Below are 24,186 nucleotides of genomic sequence, written 5' to 3' on the forward strand. Positions count from 1 at the left end.
TGTAAATATCACTTTATTTTTAATATTTAGTGAAAATGCAGAAAAAACATACTCTTAGTAGATAAATGTTTAGTGGCCACCTGCCAAAACCCATATCACTTTATTTTTAATATTTAGTGAAAATGCAGAAAAAACATACTCTTAGTAGATAAATGTTTATGTTTCAAATTAGTGTTTTTTTTTTCTTCATATTAATTGCAGTGGTAGTTGTCACATTTCGTTGTGGTGTGCTGGGATTAGTTTCTGGTTGGCAAGTGGTCAGAGCTGAATAAAAAATAATAGTTGCCATAATTGATAGATGATGACACTATTTTATATTCTTCTTGTTGAAAAATGATAACACACAATTATTTCAAAGGTGGCTATTGTCAACTGGATTCACTATATATATACTACAAACTCAATTATAGGTTTCCATAATCTCACTTCAAAGCAAAAATGGAGTTTGGACATCTAATCATTTTAGCTTTTTTATGTGTAAGCTATTTTCTCCATATCTTTGCTAGTTTCATCATTTTACATTGCTTTAACTTCATCATTTTACATGCTTTTCAAGAATGCATGATCTTCATCATCGTAAAAAAAAAAGTCTCTCACAAACCCTAACCTATCAGCCACACAACATAAATATATGATCGGTTATGGTTTCACCTAATGAAAGAGACCTTCTGTGATTATCAAGAAACTCGTTTTCAGATTTGGTTAAAGTACAATTATGAGCTTTTCTTTATGATTTTGATAATTTCAAAGAAAAAATAAATCGGCTTGTAAGGTAAAATTTGTATGCATATTCATCTTGTGTGTGGGTATAGAAATAGGTGGTCTGTTAGCGGTGGAACAGAATGTGCAAGAAAGTTCGTTAGAATAGACTTTAAACTGACTCTAATACCATATTAGAAGTGGACTTTAGCCTAACTCAACCCCACAAAACCGATTTATTATATATTATGAAATTATTTTATCTTTAATCGATGTGAGACTTTTAATAAAGAAAAGGTTTTTGTTATCGTATATCACTTTGAACCTGTTGTAACACTTATGTTACTTTAAACATTTTCTGTTGCAGCTGACACTCAGAAACATCGATGCCTCGCAATCTGCCGAAGATTATTGGCATTCTGTTTTTCCAAACACTTCAGTGCCGGAGCCTCTCCATGATCTAGTGTGGCCTCGTAAGTTACACCAATTATTATCAAAATATGTTCAATCTTGTTGCACTGTAAATAACTTTTTTTATATATAAGTAGGACAAATTTGTCCACAAATTACGAAAATAGATAAATCAAAACAAAAAATTATTTGTCATGAACTAAATCATGTAGACTCATGATAAAATTTTGAAAAAGTGAAATCCTTATAAATCATGACGATTTTTTGTACAAAAATTGTTAGGAGTCATCAATTTGTACAGAAATTGTTAGTAGTCATGACACTTTTTGTACATATAGAAGTTGTCATGATTTTTGTATAATTTTTTTTAAAAATTGTGTAGATTCCACACAACTTAAACTTTGACCGCTTTTTTGTATTTGAGGGTCTATTTGAAGTTAAATCTGTAAATATATGTTTGTTAATTTTTTTTTTTGTCAAATAAAAAGGAAGACGACATTACAGGTGAAGTCGTCCTCCACCAAGCTAGTTTCTCTTTTCTTTTTCGAAAAAGCAATATCATCCTTACATAAGACAGTTTCTATGGGGAGAAATGAAGTCATCCTCACATGACGACTTCACTTTTCAATTTTTTTTATATATAATTAATAAATTTTGATTATTTTTTAATTTAAACGGATTGGACGAATAAATAATAAAAAAAATTAATGGAATAAAAGTGAAAAAAAAATTATATATATATATATATATATATATATATATATATATATATATATATATATATATATATAACTGCAATGTACACAAAAATAAAACTGAAAAATTAAAAAAAATGAATAGTGAAGTCTTCAGATTAGAGGACGACTTTACTTTTCAAATAACAGAAACTGTTCTATGTAAGGATGACATTGCTCTTACCGATCGGGTAGAGGGCGACTTCACCTGTAATGTTGTCTTCCACCCTGACGACTTAACTCAATTTTGAAAAAAAATATTCAACCGATCCTATTTTACAATTTTGTAGTCAAACATATCCTGAAATAAAAAAAATAAAAAAAAAAAACAAACAGACTTTGATCAATAATATTTAGGCAAATTTGCCTCTAAAAAAACTTTCATGAATAAGAATGTGATGAGGAAGATTTGCATGGTTGTTGATGTTCGTATATGCAGCAAAGAAAAGCAATTTGCCGATCAAGGTGAACGAAGAGAAGCAGTATTGGACTCTGTTTTTCGAACACGACCTTCATCCTGGGAAGATGATGCATCTGGGTCTTCACAACTATTCTGATACCAACCCATCCACAAGAACAACAAGCCAACCTTTCGGAGCATGGTTACAGGCAAAACTATCAGAGAACTATAGTCTCGATGAGGTTTGTGGGAAAACAGCAGGTAAAGGAGAGCACAAGTTCTGTGCAGCATCGTTGGAATCAATGGTGGGTTCTGCCATTTCAAAGCTTGGGAAGAACATCAGGGTGGTTTCAAGTTCCTTCGACGAGAAGCACGATCGATACAGTGTTGAGGAAGTGAAGAAAGTTGGAGAAAAAGCTGTGATGTGTCACAGGCTGAACTTTGAAAAGGTTGTGTTCTATTGCCACCAAGTGAATGCTACGATAACTTACATGGTTCCATTGGTGGCCTCTGATGGAGCTAAGGCTAAGGCACTAACCATTTGCCACCATGACACAAGAGGCATGGATCCTGTTGTGCTTTATCAAGTTCTCAGAGTCAAGCCTGGAACTGTTCCTGTTTGCCATTTTGTTGGCAACAAGACTCTTGCTTGGGTACCAAATCTAGGCACCAAGGAATCTTGTTCTGCCTAGATGTTATTATATATGTAAACATGTTTCATCTGTGTTGGTTTGTTTGAACAATAATGAAGTACTTTCATGTGGGTGTTCATGTTGTAACATGGGCTGTGTTCAAGTGACGTGTATGCATATGAAATAAATTATTGCACTTTTAACCTAGTTAAAGCCTTGCTTTTTTATAGAGGAAAATTTGTTTATTAAATTATGAAAGTGGTGTCATTTTAAAAAGAAAAATTGAAATTGAACAAGTTGTATTTGACTTCAGATTCTTTATTGATTTTTCTTATGTTGTCCTCTGCTGAGCATTAAAAATACATTGTATTGATATTTTAAATATATTTTTAATATATTTTAAAACATCAAAATTAGTGATAATCAGTGATGTATTATGAAGGCACAATAGAATAACAACAAAAAAATTCAAATTTGTCGGATTTCATGTGTATATGCATATGAAGTAATTTCATGTGTTTCAAATAAATTAATACACTTTTAACCTGGTTAAAGCCCTGTTTTTTTTACAGAGGGAAAGTGATGTAATTTAAAAAAAAATGAAATTGAACAAGTTATTGGATGTCACATGACTTTATAAGAAATAATTTGTTATTTCAAATAATTAAATTTTAACAACTTTTTTTATAATTTGATATATATGTCATCTTTTAAATAATTTTGAAATATAAAAAATAAAAAAAAATTATTTAAAAAATATCACTTCAAATTATAATAAAAAATTATCAAAATTTAATTATTAAAAAATTATTTTTTTATAACATGATCATCCCGACACATAACCACGTCTTTATTTTTAAAAAAAATTATTTTTTGACTACTAAATTTTGACAACTTTCTGTTACAATCTTATGTGGCATTTTCTAAGTAATTTTCATTTTTTCTATTTTTTTATTCTCAATATTTCAAAATCACTTAAAAAATGACACATCATATTATAAAAATAATTATCAATATTTAATAGTCAAAATATTATTATTCTTTTAAAAAAATTAAAAAAGTCGTGGTGCTGTGAAGACACACCTTCAAATCAAATCTAGCGAATAGTTCCATATTTACGTGAGTTCTGTTTTATGAAATCGTGCCATCTTAATTCAACGAGGACAACTTCAAAATGTTTTAAATATTTACAGTATTTTTTAAATTTTAAAAGTAAATTATCTTAATGAAAAAACTAGAATGAGAGACTTGTGTGTCTTATTTATTATTATGTTGTTAGCACAAAGCCTGGGATGCATATTTCAATTTGATAATGGTGTTAAAGTGTAGTGTTTGATTCAAATTTTTCTTTATATAAGACGACAAAGATAAGGGCAACTGATTGAAAATTTTCATTTTTTTAAACTCTAAAATAGGACAATTATAAACATACACCTTTTCATCTTCATACACCTGTATAACAGCTAATAAATAATTAATATTTTTATACTTTATTTATCTTAACTTATTTTATATTTTAAAATAAAAATACTTGTTTGTTGATGTTGAATGGGGTGTAAAATAAAAATGTGATGTTTATGTATTATTATCCTAAAAAATATATTTAAGTAGTAATGTATCTAGTTTTATTTGTTTTTAATAATGATATTTTGATACTCAAAATTTTTATATTCTTTTGACATTATTTGTTTTTTCAATTTTTCTTTTTATTTTTTTACAAATATAAAAATGTACTTTTTTATGATTATTTTATTTTTACTTAAATCAAATTACCTTTTCCTCGTTTATATATATGAAATGTGAAATAATTAAAAGCTTTTGTAATCCTGAACAAGATATCATTTATGACATACATATTTAAATCTAAATAAATATATACTTTTATAAGTGGTGTTAATTTAAAGCATTTTAATTTAAAATAATTAGATGAAAGGTATCCAAATATCTGATGCAACATCATAATGTATAAATAGTTATAGTATTAACATTTCACCACAAATAAATATATATATATATATATATATATATATATATATAAACATTATATCCAAATATGTAACATTTACATAACTATTTTTTTAATATATATTTTTTAAAATTTTATTTTGTATCCTATTAACAAATTTGAACTGAAGATTCATAAGAGCATTCTCCTTATTTATGCCACATCATTTCCTTGTCAAAGAAACTTACATAAGTAAACATATTTCTCTTATATTTTCACCTTGAAAAATGTTTTTTTAACGGTAGATGACAACTCATTTTTAAGAATATTGTAGTTATTAAAAAATATTAACTTTTATATTTGTAAACAAAAATAGATGTAAAATAAGTGTAAAAGTTGGATATCAAAATAATAATAACACCAATTATAATCTCGTCATACATTCACTTAAAAATTTTCCAACACTAATTTTTTCTTGGAAATTACATTTCACACATTTTTACAAATGGTTAAAAAACATCCCTCAATTATATTATTCATTTTATTTGTACACTGTAGTTTTTGTCACTCATTTTTTATTCCAATTTTAAAATAAAAACGAATCACAGTTTAAAGCATTTCTTATAAATCCAAAAATTAAATAGAGTTAAATTAAATGTTCAACCATTTAAAAGTTAAATAGATTTAAATGTTAACAAGTATTGACACCGTAATATTCAAACAATATACTACCTAATGATATTAACAAATAATTATCAAAACAATGCTCTGTTTTAACATCAAATTCATCAATTTATAGCCCAGTACAGCCAGTGGAAATTCAAATGGATTTGCATACATTGTTCAGCTTTATGTACCAGGAGGCATTCAACACGATGCTGGATCCCAACACGATACTTGCAATGGCGGCTGCGGTGGCAACAGCGGCGGCGGCCATCACGATAACCAGGGCGCTCCAGAACGACAAAGATGTCCATCCTATAAATACCCAGTTGAGATATCATACCTGAAGAAGAGCCAATGCTCAACATTAACGGAACAACTTTTTTAATTGAGCATAGTTAGTGTTACAAGTAAATTACAATAGCATCATACAAGAAGAAACAAAATTCAATGGACATAACAAAGAATGCAATACATGATGACACCATGGATTGAATTTCAATCTGTTCTCAGTTTAGAGAGACGGTTTGAAAACAAGAGAAACACAGAAATGTATCTATTTTCCCAGCACCAGTATAGAACAGTTAGGAACTGGATATAACCAACTTCTAAAATACCAATGGCATAATCCATTTGGAATAAGTAATTGATAAATGAAAATAAAAAAATAAAAAAAGCCATGCAGCTTTGTATCAGTTAATAACAGCTAAGTACAGCAAAAATACTAGAACAATAAATAAAATATTCTACCAAAAACTGCAAGAGATTTTAATCTTACTTGATTCGCAAGTCAATATGTTCCTGAATACCAAAGCCAAAGCACCCAGTATCACTGAAGTTTCTTCGCAGAAGTTCATATTCCTTCACCTTCAATCCACTCTCCAGAAGCTGCATTGCCTTTGTCACCTTTAACAGTTACAGCATGCAATCTTTTCATTTCGTCTGATACCGAAAGAACGGACAGTGTATCTAGCTGTCAACAACAATTAAGATATAAATGATCAGAGAACAGCTAGTTGCAACTAAAAGAATTGTTGTCATTTTAAAGGTGGGCAAACAAGGTGTGCCCCCCAATACAACTTATACTAGCTTAAAAAAAATTGTGAGATTTTAGAAGCATTTATCTATAATTTTACATTTTGTGTTGAAATTTTAAACACCACCCTAGAATATTTAATTATTGGATACTTCAGTTTCAACCCCATTACCCTAATTCCCCTAAAAGAATCATATTACCCGAATATATTCAATTTTGATACATTAATTTCAATTTATGTTTGCATTATTTTAAGAAATTTAATTACACTAAGAGAAACTCATACGTACACAACATTGGAAATCTATGACAAGGTTTAGTATTGAAAAATATCCTAATATGAATTCAAGATCTCATAAAACTCTTTAAAATTTCAATTTCTTTTGTGAATTCAAAAGTGAGGGGGAGAGAAAATAGGCCCCCACGAATTGCCCGTCAAATTCCAAACAGAAAATCCAGTATTACCTGCTTCTATAAATACTCTACAAATGGATGCATAGCAGAATCCAGGAGTAAACCGCATAAAACAAATAAAATTGTATAATAGTCTTTTTAGGCATTTGAAGTTTTGAAGGTCTTGAAACACTATTTTCTTACACTCTAGTAAATATGCTAGTATTAACACATACTAAAAAAAAAATAGTATAATCTACGCCAAGTAACACTAATAATCCAGGAAAAAAAATTACTTTAGCTTAGCTGCTCTTGCTTTTTTTTAACTTTCCTCTTAAAGGCAGTTGGATTTAGCAATCTCTTGAAGGGGAATACAGGTAGTCCCCGAAGTGTCCTTCGCTTCAGTTTCAATGCACCTGGAGATAATGAAAATATACCTGATGATTATACCCACAAAACGTACAATGCAAACATACTAGATACTATGCACATACAGGGGAGCTAAGACGAACAGCATTATTAAGAAACGAAATGAAATTAATAATAGTTTAATACTAATACTTGAACTTCTTTGAAGGAAAGCACCAAGGTAACATATAGCTTTCAACAAACAACCCAGATAAAGACATCAGTCAATGAGTGAGGGTACCTGATACACGATGAACTGGGGCTAATTGATCGGATTCGGTGATCACTTCACCGAGCTCTTTATCTTTCATTGCAACATCTGGACTTAAATGGCTGGCAGCTTTGGAATTATCTTCCATTTCCATCTCATCATAAGATTCTAGCTGTTGCTTCTCGTGTTCAACTGCCTCATGCCGTTTCACAAACTGTTTACCCTCCATTGAAGTATCAGAAATAGATGTTTTTAAATCTTCATTTGGCAAAGCTGCATGAATCTTGCCGGCCTCATTTAAATTAATATCAGAACTTTTGTCATTGTAGTGTTTATCATGAATCGGTGCAGGAATAATAGTATCAAAGATTTCTACTTCATGAACAATATCATGTGCCTCTTGTGAAGAACCAGAAAGTTCATCGTTTTCATGTAGTTTTAGAGGATTCAATGTATTGCTTGAGATGCTTAAGTTTGATTCAGAATCAAATGCTTTCGCTTCAAACGGGATGAGATCAACATTTGAATCAGTAGAACTTCTTTGTTTCAACTTTGTGGCATTTGTCGAAATGTCCATCTCCATAGAATTGAAAGCTTTAGTAGTTCCACCGTGTATATTTTTCTCCAAACAATCGTCATTTTGTTTCTGTGATTGGGAGATTTCACCTTGCTCAGGACAAACATCAAGCTTATCAGGTTGCACCAGTAAGTTGTTAGGCATAGGAGTTGACTGATTTAATTTTTTGGCAACCGAAAGGAAGTTTATTTTATCATCAGGGAAGGTAGAGTCAAGGGCAGTCGGAATGTTTATCTCCTTAAAATTGACATTAGATATTCCATTATGCATAGTTTTCTCAATAATATCATCACGGTTCAAACTGTAACCATTTGCTATATCATCTGACAAGGTGTTTTCATCTTGCTCACGACAAATATCAAGTATGTTGGACTGCTCAGTGAAACTGTTAGGTATGGTTGCTGACTGATCTAGGTTTTTGGTAACAGGTGGGGAGTTTATTTTATTGTATAAACAAGCAGGTAAAACATTGTTTGCAGGTAACATATTCTTGATTTCAAAACCATTGGATGGAAGGCTATTGACCACTGAAGTAGAGTCTATGGCTTTTTCAGTTTTTGATGCTTTACAAGAGACCAAAGAAGATTTGTGCACGTCATTCAACAGGATATCACCTTCACCACTGGAGATAGGATTCCACTGTAATAACTCTTGATACCGATCTTCCTTGGAATGATTTGCATCTGTTGATAAAACTTCTACTCTTATTGCATCTTTATAAAATCGTTTTTTCCTTAAAGAATTACCTAAAAGAATCCTGCAAACAATTCAAATGATATTCAAGACATCTTAAACATTGCGCACCTCCAGACCCAAACACAATAGAGGATATTTTAGCAAATTCCATACCTACAGTTTTTAGAAATAGCAGCATTAGCCCGTTCCTTGGAGAGTCCAAACAATGACAACAAGTTGGCAACATCACAAGGTCCTCTGAGCTCATTCACAGTAGGAGCAGCACTTGAAAATACAATATTGTGTCTCCGAGTCCAGTCCACCAACAACTACATATTTGTTTAACCAGTGTAAGTTTGCAGACATGTCTTGAATAACCATGTAGTTAATAGCAGAGTAGCCACCTACCCAAAACCATATAGTGGGATAGTGATAGCAGAATGACCACTATTTTTGATCCATATGTGTGTGCGTGTACTGATAACTAAAGAAAAACACCTAAACCTTAATACATCTTCTGATTAAATTTAATAACCAAGAGGTCCAGAACTCAGCAGCAAAAGCTGCAACAAAACAACCAATAACCAATCCCAAAACAGCAAAAACTAATCACTGTGTCCAAAAACAACCAAGTAATGAAACTAAATAAGCTTTAACTGTACAAAACCAAAGCAAAACAACCAATCTAAATTCTAAAAGCATCCAAACATTATCTTCAGCTGCAATGTCAAGCATTTCATCCTCATCTAACTCTATACATGAAGCATACAAGAAAACTGAAGAATTTGGGCTTGTAATAGTTTTACATTTCTATCCTCAATGAAAACATTGATCCTAATTCAGAAATGTTGCCACCTTAAGGTGGTCAGTGCGCTCTTGTGCGATGTTGGTGCTATTCCACACTATCAAGTACATAAAAAGGAGTTTGGACATCTAGTCCTTTCAGTTTTTTTATGTGTAAGCTATTTTCCTCCATATATTTGCTAGTTTCATCATTTTACATTGTTTTAACTTCATCATTTTACATGCTTGTCAAGAACTGTCCAAACTCCATTTGTTCATGTGCAATGTTGACACTATTGCGCACTATCATAAGCAAAATCCAGCAATGGGGTAATGAGAATAGTAAGACCAAAAGGTAATGAGGATCAAAACAAATTTTGTTGTAAAATCTTACCGGGATATTTTCATTATATAAACAAACTTCACTACAAGAACCAACAGGCTCCTTCTAGTCCACTAGGAATCTCTTTACCTATAATGTCCACACTTGCACAATCAATGATAATTATTAAGTACATGTTGATTCAATCACATATAGCATCTACAACAAGCTTGTCTAGTAACGTGCTTAACAGACTCCTGCTTAAGCCTGATCATTTATCAATCAATCTATTCTACTTCGGAGCCCTTGCTTATAAATACAGAAGTTGATTCCACACATTTAAAAACACAAACTCTATAAGTACATAAATTCAATTAAAAACACACAAGCTTCCCTAGTTAGTAGAACAAAAGTCAAAGACATCATCTATCAAATCTTAACAATCTATCCCTACAAAACACATCCACTCAACTCTAAAAATAAGAACCATTGTAACAAACACTCAAAGGCAAGACATGTGTGTTTGACAGGGTCAAAGGATTTAAAAGACATTGGGGTGTTACAATGCAAGAATGAAGATGTTAAAAAAAATAATGAGCAGCGAGAAAGTTATCTGTCTATACATTAAATAAACCATACACTAAAATCTCATAATAGCAATCCTCTCGTCATCTCATAAGCCCCTATAGTTATCATCCTGCTATCTATCACTTGTAAGCCTTAGACTCCTCGTGAATTTGAAGAGCTAGAGGCTTGTATGAGTAAATGAGTAAATTGATGCACTGTGTTATTTTCTTTTGGCTATAAACTGAGCAGAGGTTCTTTGCAACCTCTAAATGAGCTAGGTCAGCAGTTAGTAAATAAACATACTCCTCAATTCCCAACAGTTAAATTTTACAATTTTATTTCTTCTACATGTTTGCAATGTGAGCATACCATATGATATACCCTTAATGTAGAGTGGATAGGTGGGTGAATTAGCAAGAAACCAGGTGTCTAATCTCTATAATTCAAAGCCTTTAATTTTGACAACACTAGCAAGCTTGAGCATGAAGTAATTCTATTAATCAGACACCATGAAATTTGTTAAGAAACCATACATATAAAAATAAATTGGAAACAATAAAAAAAATCAATTATGTAAAAATGAAGTAAACAAATCAAACACCAAATATGATCTAATCTTTTAATAATTGAGACGAGTATATTGGAAAAAAAAAAAATCACCTTAGCACCGGAAATTAACTGTCTCCTTTTTTGAATATCAGCAAACAAACCAGAATACGTGACTTCAAAACAAACCCCACGCTGCAATTAATAGGAGACCTTTTAATTATCACCTTCCTTTTTGGTTATAAGAAAATAAATGGTTAATAGTCAAGAACAAACCTGCATTGCTACTTTAACCATAGGCTGCTTCAACCTAAAGGGCAATTTAGCTGAAAAATCAATCGATATAATATCCACCTGCAATTGTTTTCAGTATCAGAGTTCAATATCTGAAGTTGGCCTTCCGTTAAAATAAAGAGTCAACATAAAGAATTTTGTAATAATCAACACCCACATTCGAAGGTTTCAGAACAGCAATCTAAAGGTTCCTTTTATAGCAATCTAAAGGGGTTTTTATAAGAAAAATATACATTAAACTTAACACACTGCTTGTTGATGTCCAATTATGTGCATAAGAACTGAAAATTGAAAACCACTACCAAACCATATTAAGGTTCAATTTTTTCTTCTTCTGAAAAAGAACATAATCTAAAACTTGAGTTTGTACTCTACCAACCAGTTAAAACATTATGTAACCAGCTATAAACATTAAAATAAAGGTCTGTATCAAAAAAAAAATTAAACAAAAAAAAAAAAAACTCACAAGGAGTAAGAGAGAACAGAAAACACCAAGCACGGGTATTGACTACAGCAGTATTATCCCAATCTCAAAGGAAGCTGCATTTAACTGCTCTGCCTTCACAATTGAGTCGATAAAAGATCATCCAAGTTAAAGGAGATACAATTTATAAACTACCCATACTTTCAAAATCTCTAACGTCTGAGCAATGTAGAATTGAGGGCCTGGGCCTGGGCCTGGGTAGCGCTGTCTACGGTGAGACACGTGTACTGATGGAAGGGAGTGGAGAGTGGAACACCGAGGAGGGAGAGCGGTGAAGATTGGCGGAGAGGGAGAGAGAGGGAAGAACGTTGAGGAGATAGGAGAGGGGGAGAGGGGGAATGGAGCAACGGTGCTGATCGGACATGACGCCTTTGATGGTGCGGTTGTAAGCGATTCCGGTGTAACCCAACTCCATGGCCTTCACCGCAAGCCTGGTGCGGTTGCTTTGTTCGGCGACCTTGTTGGTGGGTGAGGGTTGGGGATAGGGAATGTTGAGATCGAAGTAACCCATGGTTGTTGTCGGAGATGCATCCACAGGGTTTGGCGGTGACCGGTGAAACACTTCTCGGGCTGCAAAGAGAAGAATAAAATTGGAGGGTGAATCCAGGTCTTTTTCTTTTAGATTTTGTTTGTTTTCTTATTTATTTATATCTTCAAAATATATTAATTCTGATAAATATAATGTATAATTTTTACTTTTGAAATTTTTGAAAAATTTTATTTGCGGTTCTGATAAAATTTTGTAGTTTATTAAATATTCAATAAATTTAATTTTTTTAATTAAGTTTTTTTTATAATTTGTTTTCTTTTTAAAGCGGATGGATGACTTAAAGATTAAGTTATTGACTTAATTATTATTTTTTCATCTATTTTGTATTTTATAATTTTATAATTTATAATTTTATAATATTTAAATTTAATAATTTTTATATTTTTATATTTTAAATATTTTAATTAAAAATTATATTCTTTTAATTTTATGATAAAATAAAAAAAATTTATTAAACACTCAATTAAAAATTCTCAAATTTACATAATTAAATCTTAAAAATATATTTTTAAAATATAAAAAACTGTACAATATTTTGAAAAATGATCAAAAGTTATAAAATTTAAATAATTTTTGTATTATAAAATTTTTTAAATTGTATAATTCTAAAATTACTTTTTTCTTATGGATTTTATAAAGAAGTTGCAATTTTTTAATTATATAATTTAAAGTCATAGTTTACTCTTTAAAAATCTATAATTTAAAAAGGATAAAATCAGAAATTTGTTATATTAAAATGCAGGAAGAAATTTACGAAGATACACAAGAAGTATGTGAGCTCACACAAATGAGCCCTGGGCTTAAAAGCCCAGTCACATTAAGGGCTAATCTTCCTTCACTTTCCTTTATTGTCTTTCTGCACCACCATAAAATTTGTGATTCCCAAAGTTAAATTGACTCTTTTTTTTTTAATATATTTCAGAGTGAATATATTGAAAAATAAATAGAAACATTCAATTTGAAATATAATTTTTTTACATTTTGAATTAAATATTTCGAAAAATATTTTTGCATCTAAACATACCTTTTTTAAAACATTTAATTGTGATTCCCAAAGTTAAATTGACTCTTTTTTTTTGTATTTTTCAGAGTAAATATCTTAAAAAATAAATAGAAACATTCAATTTGAAATATAATATTTTTACATTTTGAATTAAATACTTTTGCATCTAAACATACCTTTTTAAAACATTTAATTTAAATGTATTTTTTAAAATAGATAGTTCAAAATTTACTTTTTAAATATATTATTAAATTTCTGAAAATATATTCAAATTCAGAATTACTTTCCTGAAACAGTGAATCCGGAAGTTTCACAAGGTTCTCATCACTGACATCTTGTATGGAGTGCAGGAAGATAAAAAGGGAAGTACTGTTAGAAAAAGAAACCTAACATCACTGACAAAAATATTCTTCACATTTTCTTTGGCCTTTATATTTCTTCTGGTCGCCTTTAGATTCTTCCCTTTGTAACTCAACTCACATTAATAATTAATTGTTAAGTTGTGAACAAATTGAGAAGAAAAAACAAAACCAAATAATTTCTTTTATCTGATAAGAGTATTGTATAGTGATTAAACTAGTAATTATAAATAATAATGAAAAATAGATATGTTTACATTCTTTTTAAAATAATAAAAAATCTATTAAACCATAAAATATTTTTTAATTATTGAAATAAGAAATATTAATGAACTATAAAATAGTTTTTTATAAAAATATAATTATAATAATAAATAATTTTTATAATTTTTTATTAGTAGAAAAGTGGACGACTTCAATCCAAAACCAGAACACTGAAAATTTGTTTACATAAGCCGAATTTCCACTTTTATGTTAAATTATAAATCAAGATTTTAACTCAAAAAACACAAGTTTCAATTTTTTCTTTTAAAATTAAAGTCATGGATGATGCTCGTGGTGAATATGCACTATATGCTCAACTTGACACCTTTGCAAAATACATAAATTTTTGAATTAGTATTTATATCAAATAATCTTACATTTGCTTCTGTTTACATGTCTTTTTTTTTTTTTAATTTGTAATGTAGTTTATCACTTGGATTACATTTTTCTTTGGGTTAAAGAATTTCTTAAACAATTTTACACTTTTCTTAAGTAATGTGTTTTTGTGTTGTCATTCACTCCTAAAAATGCCACATTATCTTTTATTTTTTTACAACTCACAATTATAATTGTGATTTGACTTGCTAGATGATGTTTAACCTGATTGTTAATCATGAATATAGAATTGCAATTATTAATTAATTTGTTATTATCTTATATTATTTTTTTGGATTTCCTTCTCTAAACACAATCCATGTGCTCGACAAAACAAAAGAACTAGTGAAATTACTCTTATGCAATTCCCTTAGACCACGAATCAGCTACCAAGAAATTCCTCTATACATGTGATTATAGTGTTTTTAAACTTAATTAAGAAAATAAAAATCAAGCTCAATATCAACATGATATGTACACTATTTTGTAATTCAAATTCGAATAAAGTATTTCTTACAAGTCCAAAATATAATTCATTCATTTAAAATAAAGCATAAATACTAGTTAAAACTAAATACCTGATCATTATTTCACTTGGATTCTTCTTAAGATATAATAATAAAATATGGCTTTGGAGAATGATTATATCAAATAGACTAAGTCCTTATGGCATTAAACAGTATAACCTTTTTATTACCTTGCACAGTATAATCTTTCAGATCACTACTAAAATATTATATGTTATGTTTTGTACCACAATTAAATTTATACGTTTGGATAAGCATTTTTATAAAAACTTACAAGAAAATTAAAATGAATTTATAAAAAATAAAATTAATATACACTTTAGCATAAAAAGAGAAAAAAAAAAAACTATTTTAGATTTCTACTTTTGTTTCATTAATGCTCAAACCTCAATGAATAAGCTTGTTCAGCTTTATGTACCAGGGGGCATTCAATAATTGAAAGCACATTATTTCACCCTCAACCTTTTTAACTTCTCATGATTATACATACTCAGAAGGACTACAAAATTAAAGGCCAAATGCGATGACAAAACCACAGTATCTGTGAACGAATATGTTTTTCAAAATAGAGGAACATCCAATAAAGGATCAAAGGCGTATTAATATGGATGTCAAAAACAAGTACATCTAAATAATAACTCACATTGCTTCTCGCATTAATATTCCAGTAATTCAAGCTATTTAAATGAAGAAGCGTCAAATTTAAAACAACAAAACTTGCAAACTCCTCAAAACAACTAGCTAATTTAATTAAATTGCCTGTGACTTGTTGAGGATAACACCCTCGTATTTCACCTGGAACCACTTCATAGCATCGTCCTTGGTAACACGATGCTGGATCCCAACACGAGACTTGCAGCGGCGGCGGCGGCCAACACGGTAGCCGGGGCGCTCCAGAACGACAAAGAAGTCCATTCCATAAATACCAGTTGAGGGATCATACCTGAAGAAGAGCCAACGCTCAGCATTAATGGAACAACTTTTCTAATCGAGTACAGTTAGAGTTACAAGTAAATTACAATAGTATCATACCACAAGAAACCAAATTCAATTGACATAACAGAGAATACAATACATGAAAACCACCATGGTTTAAAATTCAATTTGTTCAAAGGTTAGAGAGACTGTTTGAAAAACATGAGAAACACAGAAATTTAGATTAAACATGCATTATGTTGACAAATCCGTCTACCACCTTTAATGTTTCCGGAAATCTATTCTCCCACCACCAGTATAGAACAGTTAGGAACAGGATAGATCCAATTTCCAAATACCAACTGTATAATCCATTTTACTTTTCACGGCTATGGAATAATTAATTGATAAATGAAAAAAATAAAAACATTCGTCTTTGTATCAGTTAGTAACAGCTTCAAGTACAGCAACACAAGTACAACAATAAACAACTTATTCTACTAAAAACTGCAAGAGATTTTTTAAATCTTACTTGATTCCCAAGTCAATATGCTCCTGAATACCAAAGCCAAAGCAGCCAGTGTCGCTGAAGTTTCTTCGCAGAAGTTCGTATTCCTTCACCTTCAATCCACTCTCGAGAAGTTGCATTGCCTTGTCACCTCTGACAGTGACATAGCATGCAATCTTTTCATTTCTTCTGATACCAAAAGAACGGACAGTGTATCTAGCTGTCAACAAAAAAGAAGAAATAAACGATCAGAGAATAGCCAGTCGTAACTAGAAAAATTGTTGTCTTCCTAAAGATGGGTGTGCCCAATACAACTTATACTAGCTCAAACATGTTGCATGTAGGTGGTACATTAATCTTCAGCAAAAGAACATCCCATCACCTTCAAAATCGTTTTGTAGGATAAATATACAAAACCTCCCTTCTAAGTTTAAAATATGAGACGTGACAAGTTTAAAATTTACCATAGTTTACAAAAATTAAGATATTCTTTGTTCAATACATTTTGTGTAAGTGTATCAATCCAAGCATTTAACCAGATATTGTGTCTTGAAAACAACCAAGGGGTTTCAAGGATCTTCTTCTGGTATTTTTCATTTTGGTTCCATGCGGCAGACAGGTGGACAAAGAATGGGACCCTGCTGGTGACTCAATTATAGAACCAAAAATATCCCAATTAACAGCGTTTTGTTTGAGGTCCCAAAAAGGGTTAAAATTGCAGACGAACACAGCTTGTTTCTGCAATGCGACCTTACATTAAATACAATTCTATGAGGCTGAAGAATATCAGCCCAAGTATTTCACCAGATATTGTGTCTTCAGAACAACCCATGGGTTTCAAGGATCTTCTTCTGGCATTTTCATTTGGGCTCCAAGCGGCAGTCAGGTGGCCAATGAATGAACCCCTGCTGATGACTCAAATTATAGAGCCAAAAATATCCCCATTCACATCCAGTGTTGCGTGACTTCCAAATAAGGTTTTAAGTTGTATCACACAACAGAGAAAGCTTGCATCCACGACACAGACGCGGATCAAAACGCCTATCATTGCAACGTTGCAGCCACAAAAGTGCAGTAACAAACAGCTTTCTATAAAGTTACCTGATTCAAGCAATCACATTTTTTTACCCTATCCTCAATTCCATGTTAATTAAATTAAGGGAACTGGTTTATTAGCATTCCGCACTGTTAGCCAAGGTGATATCATAAACTAAACATAGTGAACTACAATGAGAACACAAGTCACAAAATAACAACCTAAGCAATTCAGCATGTACTCCAGTTAGAAAAACAGATAGAATACTCACATAGGTACTACATAAACACCCCCTTTCTCTAATCACCAATAGAACACAGAACTTTAAGAGAAGAGGAAAATATATAAAATGATGTTTGAGTAACCCTAATAATGAGAAGAGAAGGGAAAAAAAATCACCTTTGGAAAACACTGGGGTTTGGCCACTAAGCTGCTCCAACACCTGTGACACCAACAATAAAAAAAAGGGTTCAAATAAAAATTAGAATAAACCAAAAATAAGGATTGAAATAGAAAAGGAAAAAGAAAAAGAAAAGACCTTTGCGGCTCTGGTGAGACGATCACCACTCTCGCCGACGGAGATGTTGAGGACGAGCTTCTGCACCTTGATTTCCCGCATGGGGTTGGATAGTTTCTTCTCCGAAGCCTAATGCAAACAGAAGATAAAACGCAAAGGGTTGAATTGAGAATAAGCGCGTGGCATGAAGAGAGAAGAAGAATGAAGAGAAGCAGAGACTCACCATTGCGAATGGAAGCTGAAGAGAAGGGAGAGAGTTGCAGCGGCAAGATGCAATGGTAGTGGTTATGGGGACAGAGAACAGCGTAAATATGAGAGTGGGAGAAAACTAGGGTTTTGGTATGTGTGCGCTATGACTATAATGCCCCTGATTAACGCCCATTATCTATTTGTTAGGTTAAAATATAACACAGTTTTTGTGATTACTAACTAAGAACTGATACTTTGATTTTAACTAGTATTTTTACCCGTGTGCACGGGTTTTGAAATTTATGATATATTTATTAAAATAATTTTAAATTTTAAATATAATTAAATTAAATTTAAATATTATATTTTATAAAAGTAAATAATAATCTTTTAATTTGTTTTATAATAAAAATATATTTAAGTTATTTATATATATTTTTAACAAAAATGTATTATATATAATTATTTGTACTGTACAATGTACATAATTTTAAAAATTATAAAACTATAATTAAATTTAATATAATATAAGTAATTTATTTTATAAAATTAAGTAATAATATCTTAATTATTTTTATTATAAAAAAGTAATAATGTTATTTATATTTTTTTAATAAAACATGTTATATATAATCATTTTAAACAATATAATAAAACCGAGTTAATCAAAATTAATAAATAAAATTTAATTTTAAATAAAATATTTATTAGACAATGTAGAAAAATATAAATAGTAGATTTTTGAATAATAAAAAAGATAAACAATATAAAAATTGTTGATTATTTAAAAATATAGAGATTAGAAGACACAAAAATATGAAATAAATGTAAATAATATATTTTGAAAAACTAAAAATTTTAGACGATGAAAAAAGTTAAATAGTAAACTATCAAATACTACAAAAGATAGACATTTTTAAAATATTCATTTTAAAAATTTACAACGAAATATTTAATTCTATATTGAATTATTATTATTATTATTATTATTATTATTATATATATATATAATTTATATATTTAAAATATTATTTTTTTAAAAGTTGAGAGTTACAATTTTGTGTACCTGTATCATCACTTAAGATTTTTGAATGTCTTGTATGTGATAAGATATTTTTGTAATTCTAGATTCTTTCAATTTTTTATTCAGACATCTTTTAAATTTATTTTTTCAATGAGATTGAAGGGAAAAGAACATGAGATGGTGGTATGATAGTGTTGATATGAGAGGAGTGAGAAAGTCCAAAGACATTTGTTGGAAGATGTAAAATTACTTTTAAAACAATTGCAAAATTGCTAAGAAGATAAAAACACATACCTATTTATTCTGCGATATTAATGTTGTACAAAATATTTATGGTTGAAAGATACAACATTCATTTAATGCTTGTATCAAAATCAATGCATGAAATGAGAAGATGTGATAGAGTAATTTATTGATAAAAGTATGCAATTGAGTCCTCTATTATATATTTATTGACAAATTCATAAAGTTTAATCTTCCTAAATTTTTTTGAGAAATATATATTATATATTATAAATTAAATGTATTTATTTTGTTATCTATTCATTATTATTTCTTTGGTTAAAATACTCCGTTGGTCCTCGTTTTGGTTCAGAAATCTCAAATTGGTCCTCGTATTTTAATTGGTCTTAATTTCGTCCTCGTTTTGGTTATTGAGTATTAAATCAGGACAATCAGTAACAGTGTTAAATTTTTTTAACGTTAACTTGTTTTGATTTTCTGACGTGGCGTTATGAATTATTTTTCAGATTGGCACAGTACGTGGACTGAATTACAAATAACAAAGATTGAAAAACCCTAAATGATGTAATTAGGGAATTAGGGATTGGATTGGGAAAATCAGAGGCGTGGATTGCATTTTCACTGCACCATGAAAAAAAGTTGCAGCCAACAACTTCTTCACTTCCACCCTATCAAACGAAACAAAAAACCCCAATTGCAAAATTAGGTTTTCCAAAACCAAAATACAAAAACAACATCCACCAAAAAACACAACTAAATTCATTTCCATATCTCATACCTTGAACTTTGGGCATCCCCAAAATTTTCTCCCCCTGTTCTTAGCAGTTCTAGCAGTTCTCATGATTGCCTTCTCACCGCAATGGCAAAGAGGTGTGAAATCGAACCTCCTCCCCACACCTCCATGAGAAGAAACCGTAGAATTTTTCATTCCCCAAGTGCAGGACGAGCAAGAATGAGAGGGAGACATTACCGGTGCAGGACGAGCAAAACGGAGGAGACCACAAACCTTCCACACCCTCTTTCAATTTCAAACACTTACCCTCTCCCAATACCACCTTCTTAAAAGAGAAGACAACAATGGTTGTTTACGGTGCCACCCACAACTCATTGACACGTAAGAATGAACATTACAGCCACATCATCACATATAAACGCCGTTTGCCAACAGTTAACGATTGCCCTGATTTAATACTCAATAACCAAAACGATGACGAAATTGAGACCAATTAAAATACGAGGACCACTTTGAGATTTCTGAACCAAAACGAGGACCAACGGAGTATTTTAACCTATTTCTTTTTGTTCTTACTATTTGTTACGAGTTAATTGTTGTTTATTATTCATTCATTTATTCCTTTTTTTTTAATCTTTGTGTCTAGGTCTAATAATGACTAAACTTAGAATTCAAAAGATTTTTTTTATAACACAAAACATGAAACATTGTAAACACACACAGTTTTTTAAAATAAAAAATATTGTTGGAAAAGTCAATGACAGTATTGGGATTGTCTATATATTACTATAAAACAAAATATCCAAAAATGTTTATATTCAAAAGTAAAAGTACGAAAACAAACAATATTTATTTGTATGTATAATGTGTCAAGTTAATATATTAACCGAAATGAATTTTTTCAAGAATAATTTTTGTAATACTTTATTTCATGTCTCTAATAATATATAAATAACAACATGGATTTTATATATATATATATATATATATATATATATATATATTTTAAATGACAAAATGAAGAAATAGTTTAATGATTAATTACAAAAGTGAAGGTAAATTTTGACATTACAAAAAATAAATTGTGGCTTTATATGTTTAAAAAGATTGTAATTGAGTGCTACATACACAATTCTTTGAACTAAATACGTCGAAGAAATAATATTTTGGGTTTATTACAAAATATAATATATTGTGCATTTACAAAATATATTGTGCACTTAGTATAACTTGTAATTACCTGTAACCTTCTCCGAAACTGTATAATTAATATTTTCATTGTTGAATAACTTATTATGAAAACACAAATAAGTTAATACAACCATGTGAATACAATATAAGTTAATCCATTAATTACATCCATATTGATAGATTGCTTGAAAAAAAACATTTGATCCTATATTTGGATTCAAGTAAACACATAATTAGTTACATGAATTATCATTCCCTAGATCTCATTACCTTGATGTTTTGGTTTAGTACTTTCTTGTCATCTATCACATTTCTATATTTCGTGGTAATTACATAACTCTTTCCATCTACTGTCAATTTTGGTTGACATTCTTGGACAATTTATTGACAATTATTTGCATTTTTTTGAGTTAAATGATCCACGAAGAACAAACTTTTTAGTTTATCTTTGAAAAGATGCTTTAAAAATCTAAAGGTAAATTCTTCTAAGAAATAAACTTGTGTATAAATGAGTAAAAACTATGCAGAGGCCTTTCTATTTTATTTAATGAAACAAATTAAAAAAAATAAGACCATGCATTTCAAATTAATTAATACACTAAAATAAGCAAAGTGTAATGGAGTGAATTTTTAATATATAACTACATACGGAAGTTAATAAAATATAGGTTTACATGTCATTTGATATTAATATTAAAAATAATATTTAAAAACATTTTCAAATAATATTTTAAAAATAATTTAAATAAAAATTAATAATTACGATTGAAATAAAAAAATATCAATTACGATTTTATAAACATATAAAGAAATTATATATTTTATATTTTATGAAAATAATAATAATTTTTTTATATATTTAAAACTTAATAACAAACATAATGAGTATTTATGAATGTACACTGTAAGGCCCAGTTTTCTGACTTAGTGTTTTAAGGGCTGCCCTTAACTTAATGGGCCTAAAGGCTGGCCTATGGAGTAAAAACATACCCTAATCTGCCCTAACAGTCTCATTTTTCTTCACTTTCAAAAATAGTACACTCCTTGCCTCCTTGAGCAGCTACGACGCTCTGCTAGGGTTTTGCCGCCAACATTCTTCAAGCTAGTCCAAGCCAGATTCCACCCACGTAAGTCGACTTCGAACTCTAACGTCACCTCTGGGCAAACTTTTACCGTTAGGGTTTCGTAGTAACTCGTGCTTATTCTGTCTTACCGTTTGTTTCCAGCTCTTTGGCCACCTTTAGGACAGTCGTGCTCTCCGTGTGCATATTGGGGGTTTTTCTGCTTAACTCTTTCAGGTAAGGGAAGCTAGACCTTACTGTATCTCCGGTGGGATCTGCCTATTTTATGAGCTTGTGATGATTTAATGGTCTGTGTGAGAATATGAGTGTCTGAGAATGCATACTTGAACTGTTTGGGGGTGCGTGGATGGCTGTTACTCGAGGAAATAGTGGCGGGTGCTGGTTTTCTCGCCCAGGCGAGCTAGACTCGCCTAAGCGAGATTATCGGAGGCTCGCCCAAGACTCGGTCACTCGATTTGTCGCCTAGGTGACTTGTGTTTGTTTTGAGCGAGGAGTGCTCTCGCCTATGCGGGAAGGAACTCGCCTGAGCGAGACCTCGCAGAGTCACCTGGCCCCTTGTCGCACTCTCGCCTAGGCGAGATGGGATCCGCCTAAGCGAGAAGGTCCCTCTCGCCTAAGCGAGCCCTGCTAGCTTGGGCGAGGCAGCGGGCAGGTTTTGATGTTGTTATTGAGTGTTTCGCTGATGTGTGGTTTGTTATCTGATTCAATATGCTTTACGAGATGGGTTGTGTGATGATGGCATGATTAATATGTTCCATTTGAAAGGGAAATGGCATGTTAGTTGATTTGGTATGAATTGAAAAGCATGGGTTGTATGAACTGTTGATTTTACACGATATTATTGTTATGAGAAACTCTTAGATGGTGGGTGGAACATGATTAAAGTATGGGTAGGGCATAATTCCATGTCTCTTGTAATGAGAGATATTGGTGGCGCCTCATCGGTTGGACGTAATTCCATGGATCCTCTTAAGGGGAGTCCCTGGTGGTGCCTCGACAAACGGACGTAATTCCACGGGGGGTCGTGGTGGTGCCTCAGGGACAGGACGTAATTCCACGAAGGCCACGTGGTGGTGCCTCCTGTAAGGGTGTAATTCCGTGAATGCCTCACGGTGACGTCTCAATACTAGGACGTAATTCCACTGCCACGTGGTGGTGCCTCAGGTACATATCCGGATAGTCAAGTCTTAGGTCCTAGAGAAAAATTACCTTGAAAAACAAAAGTAATAGAAAACAAAGTAGATCTGGGAAGATAGATGAAGAACGAAAAAAAAATACAGAATTCTTGTTACCTTCGAGTTGCTCAAGGCTCTCAGAGCAAAACATCAACCAAAAGAAAGTTAGATATGAGAAGAAAAAATAAATCGAACACTATACATTTGAAAGCAAATCTGAGAGCAAAGAAATCATTCAAAAGAAAAATAGATATGGGAAAAAAAACTAAATGCAACACATGTCGTACCAAAAGAAAAGTAGATATGAGAAGATGGTAGAAGAACAATAAAATGAGAAGCAGTTACCTTTTTTAAGTTTCGTGAAGGTGTTGAAGAATATCAGACGGAAAAATCAACCAAAACAAAAGTAGATATGAGAAAAAACTTCGATCCAACACATTTCGTCAACAAAAAAAACAAAATATGAAAAAATACACCGAACAAAAATAAGCAGATCTTAGAGAAAAATTACCATGAAAATAAAAATAATAGAAAACAATGTAGATTTGAGAAGATAGATGAAGAATGAAAAAAAAAAAAACAGAATTCTTGTTACCTTTTTTCTATTCGTCAAGTTGCTTAAAGCTCTTAGAGCAAAACATCAACCAAAAAGGTAGATATGATAAGAAAAAATAAATCGAACAATATACATCGAAAAGCAAATCTGAGAGCAAAG

At 30.9% G+C, this 24,186-nt stretch overlaps 3 protein-coding genes and 1 pseudogene across 4 annotated transcripts; 1 reads left to right on the forward strand and 3 right to left on the reverse strand.

The window, feature by feature from the left end:
- Positions 1-424: 424 nt before the first annotated feature.
- Positions 425-3,089, forward strand: LOC114169960 (embryonic abundant protein VF30.1-like). The gene is made up of 3 exons (XM_028055371.1): positions 425-477; positions 1,067-1,172; positions 2,284-3,089. The coding sequence occupies exons 1-3, from the start codon at positions 439-441 to the stop codon at positions 2,934-2,936; spliced, it is 798 nt and encodes a 265-aa protein (XP_027911172.1). The 5' UTR covers positions 425-438; the 3' UTR covers positions 2,937-3,089.
- A 2,447-nt stretch (positions 3,090-5,536) lies between these two features.
- LOC114168169 lies at positions 5,537-6,417 on the reverse strand (annotated as a pseudogene).
- On the reverse strand, positions 6,320-12,382 carry LOC114168168. Of its 2 annotated transcripts, none has more exons than XM_028052909.1 (7): positions 11,922-12,382; positions 11,279-11,356; positions 11,117-11,197; positions 8,959-9,113; positions 7,563-8,866; positions 7,210-7,329; positions 6,320-6,457 (listed from the first exon to the last, which is right to left on the reverse strand). In XM_028052909.1, the coding sequence occupies exons 2-6, from the start codon at positions 11,297-11,299 to the stop codon at positions 7,211-7,213; spliced, it is 1,680 nt and encodes a 559-aa protein (XP_027908710.1). In that variant the 5' UTR covers positions 11,300-11,356; positions 11,922-12,382; the 3' UTR covers positions 6,320-6,457; position 7,210. The 2 variants fall into 2 exon arrangements, with proteins under 2 accessions (XP_027908710.1, XP_027908709.1); XM_028052908.1 differs by having other exon boundaries at positions 11,763-12,382.
- Positions 12,383-15,424: 3,042 nt separating this feature from the next.
- Positions 15,425-18,214, reverse strand: LOC114168213 (60S ribosomal protein L11). The gene is made up of 5 exons (XM_028052955.1): positions 18,058-18,214; positions 17,856-17,963; positions 17,717-17,759; positions 16,306-16,501; positions 15,425-15,801 (listed from the first exon to the last, which is right to left on the reverse strand). The coding sequence occupies exons 1-5, from the start codon at positions 18,058-18,060 to the stop codon at positions 15,609-15,611; spliced, it is 543 nt and encodes a 180-aa protein (XP_027908756.1). The 5' UTR covers positions 18,061-18,214; the 3' UTR covers positions 15,425-15,608.
- Between the last annotated feature and the right edge of the window lie 5,972 nt (positions 18,215-24,186).

The sequence above is a fragment of the Vigna unguiculata genome, chromosome 11 (assembly GCF_004118075.2).
Source record: "Vigna unguiculata cultivar IT97K-499-35 chromosome 11, ASM411807v1, whole genome shotgun sequence".
Taxonomy (NCBI): domain Eukaryota; kingdom Viridiplantae; phylum Streptophyta; class Magnoliopsida; order Fabales; family Fabaceae; genus Vigna; species Vigna unguiculata.

Excerpts from the sequence above, each read along its gene's own strand:
- LOC114169960 (XM_028055371.1), top strand. The coding sequence starts at position 439 with ATGGAGTTTGGACATCTAATCATTTTAGCTTTTTTATGT. Across the intron at positions 478-1,066 it reads TCATTTTAGCTTTTTTATGT|CTGACACTCAGAAACATCGA; the intron begins GTAAGCTATTTT and ends TTTCTGTTGCAG. Across the intron at positions 1,173-2,283 it reads CCATGATCTAGTGTGGCCTC|CAAAGAAAAGCAATTTGCCG; the intron begins GTAAGTTACACC and ends TCGTATATGCAG.
- LOC114168213 (XM_028052955.1), bottom strand. Across the intron at positions 17,760-17,855 it reads GTCTCACCAGAGCCGCAAAG|GTGTTGGAGCAGCTTAGTGG; the intron begins GTCTTTTCTTTT and ends TTGGTGTCACAG. Across the intron at positions 15,802-16,305 it reads CATATTGACTTGGGAATCAA|GTATGATCCCTCAACTGGTA; the intron begins GTAAGATTTAAA and ends GCTCTTCTTCAG.
- LOC114168168 (XM_028052909.1), bottom strand. The coding sequence starts at position 11,299 with ATGGTTAAAGTAGCAATGCAG. Across the intron at positions 9,114-11,116 it reads AGTTAATTTCCGGTGCTAAG|TTGTTGGTGGACTGGACTCG; the intron begins GTGATTTTTTTT and ends ACAAATATGTAG. Across the intron at positions 8,867-8,958 it reads GCTATTTCTAAAAACTGTAG|GATTCTTTTAGGTAATTCTT; the intron begins GTATGGAATTTG and ends AATTGTTTGCAG.